This window comes from Macaca nemestrina, chromosome 10 (genome assembly GCF_043159975.1).
Source record: "Macaca nemestrina isolate mMacNem1 chromosome 10, mMacNem.hap1, whole genome shotgun sequence".
Classification (NCBI taxonomy): Eukaryota; Metazoa; Chordata; class Mammalia; order Primates; family Cercopithecidae; genus Macaca; species Macaca nemestrina.
Genome location: NC_092134.1, coordinates 28,934,225 through 28,946,805, shown reverse-complemented (window position 1 = coordinate 28,946,805; position 12,581 = coordinate 28,934,225). Strand labels below are relative to the sequence as shown.

The 12,581-nt window shown below is 44.7% G+C and overlaps 1 protein-coding gene across 7 annotated transcripts in view; it reads left to right on the top strand.

The window, feature by feature from the left end:
* The window catches only part of LOC105497720 (thioredoxin reductase 1), a 181,643-nt gene that overhangs the window by 115,223 nt on the left and 53,839 nt on the right, over positions 1-12,581 (top strand). For 3 of the 7 annotated variants that reach the window (XM_071071206.1, XM_011769014.2, XM_011769015.3), the window contains one exon: positions 1,850-1,959. The exons of 2 other annotated variants lie outside the window; for them this stretch is intronic. In XM_071071206.1, coding sequence (XP_070927307.1) covers positions 1,850-1,959 — 110 coding nt within the window. Of the gene's footprint in view, positions 1-46; positions 66-1,849; positions 1,960-4,253; positions 4,366-12,581 lie in introns of those variants that run through there. 2 more of the 7 variants (XM_071071207.1, XM_011769016.3) reach the window with 2 other exon arrangements.

The window sequence follows — 12,581 nt, the reverse complement described above, 5'->3', positions numbered from 1 at the left end:
TCCAAACCCAGGCAGCTTCGTGGCGTGTGTGGTTTCGACCCGGTCACACAAAGCGTCAGCATGTGGTAGGTGAGACCGGCACCTGTAGGCTGGCGGTTTCCTTCCTCTTGCTCTTTGTAGAGACAATTTGCAGAACAGCGGAGAAAATGGGTATTGTATCGTTTCTTACAGAGCCTGAGTCTTGAAATGTAGATGACAATGTGTTGAGTGGACCGACAGATCCTTGACAGCATTAAGAAAGTATAACTATGTAAGAATGCTTCTCCAGGAATTTTCACACCATTTAATCAGAAATCCTGAGACGCTGTCAAAACACAAGGGGTCTCCATGTTTTTACAAGTGGAGAAAGCAAGGCTCGGAAAGATCAAGTGGCGTGCCCAGCTGGACACAGACTATTAAATGGGGCGGCGACGACGACCCCAGGGCTTCCTCACTCTCTCGGGCAGTACAGGATAGTGATTAAGACCGTCGAGCACATTGCCTGGGTTTGAATCCTGCCTCTGCTGTTGACCATTTAATCAGAAATCCTGAGACGCTGTCAAAACACAAGGGGTCTCCATGTTTTTACAAGTGGGGAAAGCAAGGCTCGGAAAGATCAAGTGGCGTGCCCAGCTTGACACAGACTATTAAATGGGGCGGCGACGACGACCCCAGGGCTTCCTCACTCTCTCGGGCAGTACAGGATAGTGATTAAGACCGTCGACCACATTGCCTGGGTTTGAATCCTGCCTCTGCTGTTGAGTAGCTCCTTGAGCTTGGACAAGTTTCTTAGCTTTTCTGTACCTGTTTCCCTGTCTATAAGTTGGGCCTGGTAATACCTACTTGTAGACTGGTTGTGAAGTTGAAATGAAATGTTAATATATGTGAAGCAGTATAGATATATTAGCTACCATTATTACCATTAAGCAGCTCTCCTTTTTTTTTTTTTTTGGAGACGGAGTCTCATTCTGTCGCCCAGGCTGGAGTGCAGTGACACAGTCTTGGCTCACTGCAACCTCCGCCCCCGGGTTCAAGCGATTCTCCTGCCTCAGCCTCCCGAGTAGCTGGGATTACAGGCACCTGCCACCGCGCCCGGCTAATTTTTGTATTTTTGGTAGAGACAGGGTTTCACCATCTTGGCCAGGCTGGTCTTGAACTCCTGACCTCATGATCCACCCGCCTCGGCCTCCCAAATAAGCAGCTATACTTTGGAATGTTGGTGTGATTTATGTCTCATGAATAGGCCCCATGTCAGTGTAACTGTGGAATCTCTATGCTCCACTGAATTCATCCCTTTGTGAAATTTTACCGTTAGTGCCTAGTTTCATCTGTAGTGTCATGTATAGTTCAGGATTCTTTTTAATAAAGCAGCAGATAGGCAGAGTGTTCTTTATTTTGCTCCACGGTTTCAAATGTCAAGGAAACATTGGAAGTTGGATTTTGGCATTCAGAATAGATGTAGAGTTCAAAGCAAGATCAAATTGGGAGGTGTTTTGTTAAAGTTGAGATAAATGGGTATTAAGCTTCTTTTTTGAAGCTTTTCTGAATTCGGGATTTACCGGGAAAGTAGGACGTTTAATTTTAGCAGAGCAGTGCAATGATTTAACTCTGACTAGAACTCTGACGTTTATAGCTAACCTTGAGGCCCTGTTTTCAGCCAGTTTGCGGATTTGCCGGGGTCAGACTCCAAGCTTAAGTGTGAGTTTTAGCCTTTGTCAGAAATGCAGCAAGTCATGCTAACTTGCAAGGGAGTCACCCGAGGGCACGCGGTGCCTTCAGGGCCGGGACGGAAGCCCCGCCTCCGGCGCAGTTCCCGCCTGGCCGCGGGGTAGAAGCACCTTACACGCCCCGCTCTGCTTTTGTGCCACAGAGTACGGTCGGGCCCTGGAAGGAACGCTCTCGGAATTGGCCGCGGAAACCGATCTGCCCGTTGTGTTTGTGAAACAGAGAAAGATAGGCGGCCATGGTCCAACCTTGAAGGTAGGAGAGAGTAACGTGTCTTTTTAAATGGGGGATGAGCTCGTTGAGTCCAGCGTGGTCATAGCCTGCCTTTAAAGCCGGCGTGGATGTGACCCTCCATACGGGACGCAGCGCTGGGAAATGACGAAAAAACGCTTGTGGGCTAGCGCATGTGTTAATCGAAGCTGATAAGACGTTGGACAGATTTCACATCCCGGGAAACTTGAAATTTCTAACGATTTTCATCTTTTAAAATAGCTTTTTAAAGATGTCCTTTTTCTCCTATTTCCCCTTCCTCTTTCCCTCCCAGTTGTAAATAAATTCCCCCCCACCCCCGACGGAGTCTCACTCTGTCGCCCAGACTGAAGTGCAGGGGCCCGATCTCGGCTCACTGCAAGCTCCACCTCCCGGATTCACGCCATTCTCCTGCCTCAGCCTCCCGAGTAGCTGGGACTACTGGCGCCCACCATCACGCCCGGCTAATTTTTTTTGTAATTTTAGCGGAGACGGGGTTTCACTGTGTTAGCCAGGATGGTCTCGATCTCCTGACCTCGTGATCCGCCCGCCTCGGCCTCCCAAAGTGCTGAGATCACAGGCGTGAGCCAACGCGCCCGGCCCTAAATAAAATTTTTTAGCAGCAATGTAATCTGCTAAATGTTGGTTGTTTAGGGAAGTCCTGAGAAAAGGGGATCAGGAAATGCTTATCTTTCTCATCAAGGTGGCCCTGTAATCTTCCTCTTAATTCTCTCAGGGGTAGGGGACCCGAAAACCCCAGGCTCTGGAGGAAGCAACCAGGAAGCTCTTGGGGTGACTTCGTTTTCCTTCAGGTGTGTGTTTTTTAGCCCAGAGTTAACAGCTGGGTGAAGGGAAAGGAAGAAGTCTTCCCTTTGACTGGTAGCAAACAGTAGAAATCATTCCTTAGACCTATGAGAGCCTGTAGAAATCCTTCCTTAGACCTATGCCACTGAGGAGTTACAGCCACTGAGGGATTTATAACTTACAGTGTTGGAAAAATGCTTGGAGGCTGGGTGCATTTTGTTTTTTCTTTTTTTAAATCTCACCTGTGGTAGATTACCAGGTTAGAAAACCTCCCGTAATCCCATCACCATGATCTATGTGATTTTTGTCCTTATTCATTTATATCTCTGTAATTTTTAAGAAACGAAAACATTGCCTTCTTAGAAGTAAACCTGAGTGAGGACTGCGTTAAATGTAAAAATATATTTAGATGTGTTGCAGCCTTAGGAAAAATACTAATAATTGAATTTTTATTTATTACCTTTTCTTCTAAAAGTATTTATTTTTGACAAATCGTTATAGGGAATGGATCGAGACTTCAAACAGCAAATTAATGGAAAATAATTAATGGAAATACAGAGGCTTTTAGCTTTAGTTAAAATATATTGTGTTACTCAGATCTTTAGTTTGCAGGTAAAAGGAGACAATGGTCTATTATATTAATATTCCTTCCTGGCTGGGCGGGTGGCTCACACTTGTAATCCCAGCACCTTGGGAGGCCGAGACAGGTAAATCGCCTTGAGCTCAGAAGTTCCAGACCAGCCTGGGTAATGTGGTGAAACCCCGTCTGTACTAGAAATACAAAAATTAGCCAGGGCTTGGTGGTGCGTGCCTGTGATCCCAGCTACTCTGGGACTGAGGCTGAGGCTGGAGAATCGCTTGAACCTGGGAGGTGGAAGTTGCAATGAGCTGAGATTGCGCCACTGCACCCTGGCCTAGGTGACAGTGAGACCATGTCTCAAAAAATATATATATATATTATATATATATGTATATTTCTTCCTGTCTGATTATTCTGTTATCTTCACCTATGCCATAAGTTTATAAAGTTATATAGTAATTTGATCTTTATGTAATCCTACTGATGCTCCTGGTTTTAATGGCAATGGGAGTAAAAAGAGTCACTCTTTTTTTTTTTTTTTTTTTTTTTGAGACGGAGTCTCGCTCTGTCGCCCAGGCTGGAGTGCAGTGGCGCGATCTCGGCTCACTGCAAGCTCCGCCTCCCGGGTTCACGCCATTCTCCTGCCTCAGCCTCCCGAGTAGCTGGGACTACAGGCGCCCACAACCGCGCCCGGCTAATTTTTTGTATTTTTAGTAGAGACGGGGTTTCACCGTGGTCTCAATCTCCTGACCTTGTGATTCGCCCGCCTCGGCCTCCCAAAGTGCTGGGATTACAGGCGTGAGCCACCGCGCCCGGCCAAAAGAGTCACTCTTTTTATAAGCTTTGGAACTCAATTGATTTGGTCTGATGTTCTGTTTTTTCTTTTTTTTTAATTGAAAACTTTTTTTTTCTTTAGAGATGGAGGTCTCACTATGTTGTCCAGGCTGGTCTTGAACTCCTGGGCTCAAGCGATCATCCGGCCTCGGCCTTCTAAAGTTCTGGGACTGCAGGTCACGACATTTAGTGAGGTATAGTGCCATGAATGAAAAGCATACCACCAAGAACACTTAAAAGAAATCATTTAGCGTATTTCTTAAGTAAACTTACTCTACTTTGTGTCTTTTTTTTTTTTTTTTTTTTGAGACAAAGTCTCGCTCTGATGCTCAGGCTGGAGTATAGTGGCATGATCTCCGTTCACCCCAACCTCTACCTCCTGGGTTCAAGCAATTTTCCTGCCTCAGCCTCCCCAGTAGCTGGGATTACAGGCACACGCCACCACACCTGGCTAATTTTTGTATTTTTAGTAGAGATGGGGTTTCACCATGTTGGTCAGGCTGGTCTCGAACTCCTGACTTTGTGGTCCAAAGTGCTGGGATTACAGGTGTGAGCCACCACGCCCAGCCTTTTTTTTTTTTTTTTTTTGAGAAGGAGTCTCACTCTGTTGCCCAGGCTGGAGTTCAGTGGCACGATCGCGGCTCACTGCAACCTCTGTCCCCTGGGTTCAAGTGATTGTCCTGCATCAGCCTCCTGGGTAGCTGGGATTACAGGCACTTGCCACCGTGCCCGGCTAATTTTTGTATTTTTAGTAGAGACAAGGTTTCACCATGTTGGCCAGGCTGGTCTTGAACTTTTCACCCCGTGATCCACGCACCTCAGCCTTCCAAAGTGCTGGGATTACAGGTGTGAGCCACCGGGCCCAGCCCTATCTTTGTTTCTTAATGAGTGCTAAGAAATGGAAGAAGAGAAAAAGCAAGGTAAGGACTATTGGTTTGAAAGATCTGTGAACTTTCAGCCAATTATTGCCCACATTTGGGGCTAAATAGTAGGTTTTGAAAACCTTAAAGGAGCTTTGGGTTTCAGTGGAGAAAGGCATTTATTTAGTGGATAATTGGGTGCTTATAGTCCTAAAGTCCACACCTTAAAAAGAAGGTTAAGATTTCATACTTTAATTGCAACATAAATAATGGAGGGAGCTCTTCAAAATGTCCACATTTTCCTTTCTCCTTTTAATATTGTTTCTTCCTCATCCCCTTTTCCCTGAATAAACAACAGCAGCAAAACCTACCCTGCTTTCACAGCGAGTGTACTATAGAAGACAAGGGAGAAAGAATCCTGCTGGAAGAAGCTGGTGAGCCTAGGTGACTCCCTTGATAAAGGATGAAAGCTTTCCAGAAGAATGTTCCAAAAAAGTGTAGTCTCCAGACCACCTGCTCAGAATCCCCTGGAGTACTCCTTAAGCATGCATGCCCAGGCTTTACTCAAGTTCTTTTGAAGTAGACTTGGGAAAGAGCTAGGAATCTGCCCCCCGCCCCCGGCTTTTTTTTTGAGATGGAGTTTTGCTCTTGTTGCCCCAGCTGGAGTGCAGTGGCATGATCTCAGCTCACTGCAACCTCCACCTCCTGGGTTCAAGTGGTTCTCCTGCCTCAGCCTCCCAAGTAGCTGGGACTACAGGCATGCGCCACCATGCCCAGCTAATTTTGTATTTTTTTAGTAGAGACGGGGTTTCACCATGTTGGTCAGGCTGGTCTCGAACTCCTGACCACAGGTGACCCACCCACTTCAGCCTCCCAAAGAGCTGGGATTACAGTGTGAGCCACCACGCCCGGCCTGCCTTTTTGTTTTTGTTTTGTTTTAAATAACCTCCCTCCAATAATTCTTAGGATAAATATCAAGTTTGAGATGCTTTAATATTATTGTACATAGGGTAGTTTTGTCAAGATCATTTGATGAGATAATTAGAATTGCGGAAAACAAAGGACTAGTCTTTTAATACCCAAAACATATTTGTTAGAAAACAGCAAATAGGAGCCCAATAGGGGAGTAACACTTTTATTGAACACTTCAACAATGAATAGAAAAATAGGGAACCAAGCTGTTTGTGGCTAGGGCTTTTGTATGTCCATGTATAAAGTTGGAACTAGGGAGCTCCAAGATGGCTAAGAACTATGAATAGAGTTCCTACTGCTCAAAGACATATGGCTTTCATGAACATCTTGGTTTTTAAGGAAAAGTTCCAGTATTCTTATAGGGAACCTGTTTTGTATGTAAATCAGCATCTCCCTCTGGATTCCAGGGTTTTAAAACCACTTGTAGAAAGGCCTATTGGTGGTACTGAGAGGAGAAGCAGAGTGAGTGAAAAAGTGTTTACTGGTATAATACCAAGTGTCAGACATAGTTAAGACTTAGTAGTTTGAGGTAATCCTGGGAGATAAGACTAAAACTGGCAACTCGGGGCTTAAATAATTTCTTCAGGGCAATATTAGGAGGGATGACAGGCACAAAGCAAGGTGGGATTAATATCCAGATGAATTTTGCAGACAGTTGTGGTGGCCCTATGTTCCAGTCTTAGGGGGTAGATGCTGAGACAAAGGTAGGTCTCCTTTCATGTTTTGAGACAAGGTCTGGCTCTATTGCCCAGGCTGGAGTGCAGTGGTGCATTATCGACTCATTGCACCCTCCACCTCCTGGGCTTAACCCATCCTCCCACCTCAGCCTCCCAAGTAGCTGGGACTACAGCTTATTTTTGTATTTTTTGTATATTGGGGGTTTCACCATGTTGTCCAGGCTGGTCTTAAACTCGTGAGCTTAAGCCGTCTGCCTACCTTGGCCTCCCAAGTGCTGAGATTATAGGCATGAGAGCCACTGCGCCCATCCAGGTCTCCTTTCAAGTCTAACTTCTAGTTACCAGAAACAGACATCAGGACGTGAGTGGTAATTGAATAACTCTCCAACCATCCCCTTTCTTAACTATTCTTAACTTCAGAGGCTACCACAACTTGACAGAAAACGCAGTTTATTTTGTTTCTTTCCTCTGAAATAATCCCTTCTTTTTGGAGGCATTAGTAATGTATCTGCTTTTGGCTTGATTAAAGTTGAGGCCTGAGGAGGAGTGGAGGATTGCTTTGAAGATGAGGGAAGTGACAGATTCTCTGGCGTACATTAAAAGGAAGTAAGGGGTGAGGACTACCAAGATTTAAAAGAGTCTTAGAGTGTTAGAACTGCAAATAAATGTAGAATTTTACTGGTTGTAGAGTTGAGTTCCTCCTACTTCTACCAGGTGTAAACACAAACCTGTTTTTTTGCTGTGTATCTGTTCTTTAACAGTAGCATTGAAATTCTGGTGGTATAGGCTTCAGATTTCCTGTCACTTCTGTTTACTCACCAGCGCCTGACTATTCTAGGCATCACCTTCTTGCCCCTAGTTACTTTTGCCTGGACCATTTCATCAGTCTTTAACTGGCCTCCCACTTCTGATCTCCCTCCTCTTCCAGCTCCCATTGCCAGTCATCTTCCTGATTGCTACTCACTGGCCCCAGATCTGCATCCAGAATGAAGTGGGAGCTCCTTAGCTTGGTATTCAATGCCCTCTAGGGTCTAGCCCTAACCTGCTTTTCTGGTTATCTCCTGCTCTGCTTCCTCACTTACTGGAGGCTCCTGGGAATACCATTGCAGCTAAAATATTTCTCCCTACAGTTTTCCTCCTCACTTCTATTCTTTATTTCAACACCTATCTTCTCTTCCCTAACCCAACCCACTTTTCCAACTGCCTGCCTGTTCAGAATACAAGGCCAAAGTTTACCATTCCTTTCCTCCTCTGTTCCCACGGCACTCCTATAAATCTTTATTTTTGGAAAAGGAGGAATCCTGCCAATGATAATTTTTTGGCTTACATATCAAGGTCAGAGAGCTAGTCTTATTCTTTATGCCTGTGGTCCCAGGCATATGTTAGAGCCCAGCAGATATCTAAGCAAATTTGCCTGTTAATGATTATAATGTTTATTTGTTGGATGCCTATTATGTGCTAGACTCTAAATACTGTAATATTTAGTGATTAAATCCTCACAGCAGTCCTGTGAAGGAGGTGGTATTATCCGGGTTTACAGATGAGAAAATAAAGGCCTTGAGAATTTAAGGAGCATGCCTAGATTACAAGCTAGTTAAGTGGCAGAGTCAGGACTGGAACTCAGACCTGTTTGCCTGCAAAGCTCACTCTCGTGTACTCATACTTCTGGCACTTGGCTTTATGTTGTTGCTATTGAGATACATGTTTGTGTCCTTGATGAGATGCTGTGGTGTGCTCATGATTCAGGGTCAGGCCCATGCAAATCTTGGTATTCCTAGCATAGTGCTGGCTTATGGTAGGTGTTCATTCATTACATGCTTGCTGAATGGAATTTCATTCTTCTGTGCCTACTTGTACTTTTCTTTAGGAGAACAATGATACATTTTAGTATCTCCCATATATTGAAAAAAATTTCTTTAGAAGCAAGGTCTCGCTCTCACCCAGGCTGGAGTGCAGTGGCACTATCATGGCTCACTGCAGCCTCAACCCTCCTGGGCTCAAGCAATCCTCTTGCCTCAGCCTCCTGAGTATCTGGGAATACAGGCATATACCACCACACCTGGCCAATTTTTAAATTTTTTGTAAGAGTAGGTCTTTACAAAAGGCTTTTTGTTGACCTAGGCTTATTTTTTAACACCTAGTGTGCATTCAGTAAATATGTATTGAGTAAATATAGATGGTGGTAGGGCCAGAAGAGACTCACTTAAAGGATTTAGCTCTAAGGTATCTGATTTTATTGAAGATGGGCTATCAGGAACCACGCTCTAGGTTGTTCAGAAGAGATTCTAGGTAGCATATTGGAAAGCAGTTCAGAATTAAAAGCTGTATGACAGCAACATTGTCTGCCTTCAGCATTTTATGCAGGTGTGTCCAGGTCAGTTGGGAAGAAAGTCACTTCACATCTATTTAGCTAGTATTTATTGAGCGTCTGTGTTGACATCGGGCTAGGCACTATCTTTGTAATCTCTAACACAAGTCTGTAGAGCAATGTACTTATTTAAAAATTCATTTGTCAGGCTGGGCGTGGTAGCTTATGCCTGTAATCCCAGCACTTTGAGAAGCCGAGGAGGGCAGATCACTTGAGGTCAGGAGTTTGAGACCAACCTGGCTAACATGGTGAAACCCCTTCTCTACTAAAAATACAAAAAATTAGCTGGGTGTGGTGGTGGGCACCTGTAATCCCAGCTACTCAGGAGGCTGAGGCAGGAGAATTGCTTGAACCTGGGAGGTGGAGGTTGCGGTGAGCAGAGATCATGCCATTGCACTCCAGCCTGGGCAACAAGAGCGAAACTCCATCTCAAAAAAAAAAAAAAAAAAGGTAATATACAAACACTTGTTGACAAATAAATTTATATTTATTTATTTATTTTTTGAAATGGAGTCTCTCTCTGTCCCCCAGGCTGGAGTGCAGTGGTGCGATCTCAGTTCACTGCAACCTCCGCCTCCCTGGTTCAAGCACTTCTCCTGCCTTCGTCTCTTGAGTAGCTGGGATTATAGGCGTGCGCCACCATGCCCAGCTAATTTTGTATTTTTAGTAGAGACAGGGTTTCTCTCTGTTGGTCAGACTGGTCTCGAACTCCTGACCTCTTGTGAGCTGCCTGCCTCAGCTCCCAAAGTGCTGAGATTACAGGTGTGAGCCACCACACCCGGCCTGATTTTGTTTTTAATGATGACAACCACTCTATATGGCAGAGGGAGACATCTGATAGACTTATGTTACAATTGCTGAGAAAGTAAGTGACAACTAATCAGACATTTTTCATTTGATCCCTGCGTGGAGTTTCTTGAATGCTGCATCCTTTAGTAGCCACACACCCAGTGCTTCTTACCTCCCTGTCTATCAAAATAACACACCTAGTCATTGCTGTCTTTTGAGGTGTTGTGGAGGCTCTTATAACCTGAAAAGTTGTTCTTTTCATCTCACACCCTTGTTTATATTCTTGAGGCTTGGCGAGTCAACCAGCACTGGGTTTTTAAAGTGTCATTAAGTATATGATTTGACCATAGAGCAAGGGTGGAGATTTTATCTACTCCAAAGTATTTCAAATGAGTGAGTCCAGATTATTTAGTGAGCCTCTTTTACTTCTCTAATGATAATGCCCTCTTATTTGAATAAAGCAGTTATTCAAAGGCTCTTTTGGATACTAGACTTAAAAGAATCTGCTGAAATCTAAGGAGCTATTCCTGAGAAAAATGCACATAAGTAATTTTGCATATAAACTCAAACTGTGGATCTGCTTCAGAATGTCTGGTACAGAGGTTTACCCTTCTAAGTGTTACTTACCCTTCTAAGTGTTACACACTTTGAATAGTTGAAGCCTTAGTAGGTTTTTAAAATTTTGTTATATGGCAAATTTCTTTTCACTGGTATTTGTTATAGTGGAATATATTCCTGTGTTCCTCCTTACTGATTTAACCTTTTTTTTTTTTTTTTTTTTTTTTTGAGACTGAGTCTGGCTCTGTCGCCCAGGCTGGAGTGCAGTGGCCGGATCTCAGCTCACTGCAAGCTCCGCCACCCGGGTTTACGCCATTCTCCTGCCTCAGCCTCCGGAGTAGCTGGGACCACAGGCGCCCGCCACCTCGCCCGGCTAGTTTTTTGTATTTTTTTAGTAGAGACGGGGTTTCACCGTGTTAGCCAGGATGGTCTCGATCTCCTGACCTTGTGATCCGCCCATCTCGGCCTCCCAAAGTGCTGGGATTACAGGCTTGAGCCACCGTGCCCGGCTTGATTTAACCTTTAAAAATGTTTTTCTGGGGCCAGGCGCAGTGACTCACACCTGTAATCCCAGCACTTTGGGAGGCTGAGGTGGGTGGATCATGAGATCAGGAGTTTGAGACTAGCCTGGCCAACATGGAGAAACCCCATCTCTACTAAAAATACAAAACTTAGCCGGGCATGGTGGCGCACGTCTGTAATCCCAGTTATTGGGGAGGCTGAGGCAGGAGAATCACTTGAACCCGGGAGGCGGAGGTTGCAGTGAGTCGAGATCACACCATTGCACTCTAGCTTGCACGTCTGTAATCCCAGCTACTGGGGAGGCTGAGGCAGGAGAATCGCTTGAACCCGGGAGGCAGAGGTTGCAGTGAGTTGAGATCACACCATTGCACTCTAGCTTGCATGTCTGTAATCCCAGCTACTGGGGAGGCTGAGGCAGGAGAATCACTTGAACCCGGGAGGCGGAGGTTGCAATGAGTCGAGATCACGCCATTGCACTCTAGCTTGGTCGATCGAGTGAGACTCCACCTCAAACAAATAAACAAAAAAAATTAAAAAAAAATTTTTTCTGGCCGGGCGCGGTGGCTCAAGCCTGTAATCCCAGCACTTTGGGAGGCCGAGACGGGCGGATCATGAGGTCAGGAGATCGAGACCATCCTGGCTAACACGGTGAAACCCCATCTCTACTAAAAAAATACAAAAAACTAGCCGGGCGAGGTGGCGGGTGCCTGTAGTCCCAGCTACTCGGGAGGCTGAGGCAGGAGAATGGCGTGAACCCGGGAGGCGGAGCTTGCAGTGAGCTGAGATCCGGCCACTGCACTCCAGCCTGGGCAACAGAGTGAGACTCTGTCTCAAAAAAAAAAAAAAAAAAATTTTTTTTTCTGTTCCTAAAGCAACATTCAGAAGTGAAACTACTGGTTTGTATATAGTTTTTAAATATTTGCTATCTTTGGGATTGTTTGATTTATTAAGTACCTACTTAGTAGTTGAAAACACTGTCAGATACATTACATAATTTTCATTCACTATAGTAATTATATGGTATAAATACAGTTGTCCCTTGGTGTCCTCAGGGGATTGGTTCCAGGACCCTTGTTTATACCCAAATTCATACACACTCAAGTCCCAAAGTCTGCCCTGTGCAACCAGCATATTATATGGAAAGTCAGCTCTCCATATTCACAGGTTTCACATCTCACAAATACGGTATTTCTTTATTTCTCACAAGCTTTTTCCTCTTTAAGGAGCAGGCAGACCTGGGTAAATGCTGTATTTTTTATCGCTTTGGTATAAGTGGATCTGTGCAGTTCAAAGCTGTTTCCTTCAAGGGTCAACTGTAGTAGTATTCCTGTCTTATAAATAAAGACATTGGAGGCTGAGAGGTTAAGCAAGCTGGCTCAGATAATACTAATAGCTAATAGGTCAAGATTGGAACCTAGATTGTCCCCTCCCACAGTCTGTGGTCTTTTCAAAAACAAATTTTCATTAAAAAAATACATCTGTCTTATCATAGCAAAGTTCACCTTTAATAATAAAAAACAAAACACAAAATATGTACACACAAACATAACTTTAAAGAAAATTAAGATGAAAGAGAAACTGCCAGGCATGGTGGCTCACGCCTGTAATCCCAACACTTTGGGAGGCTGAGGCGGGCGGATCACGAGATCAGCAGTTCGAGACCA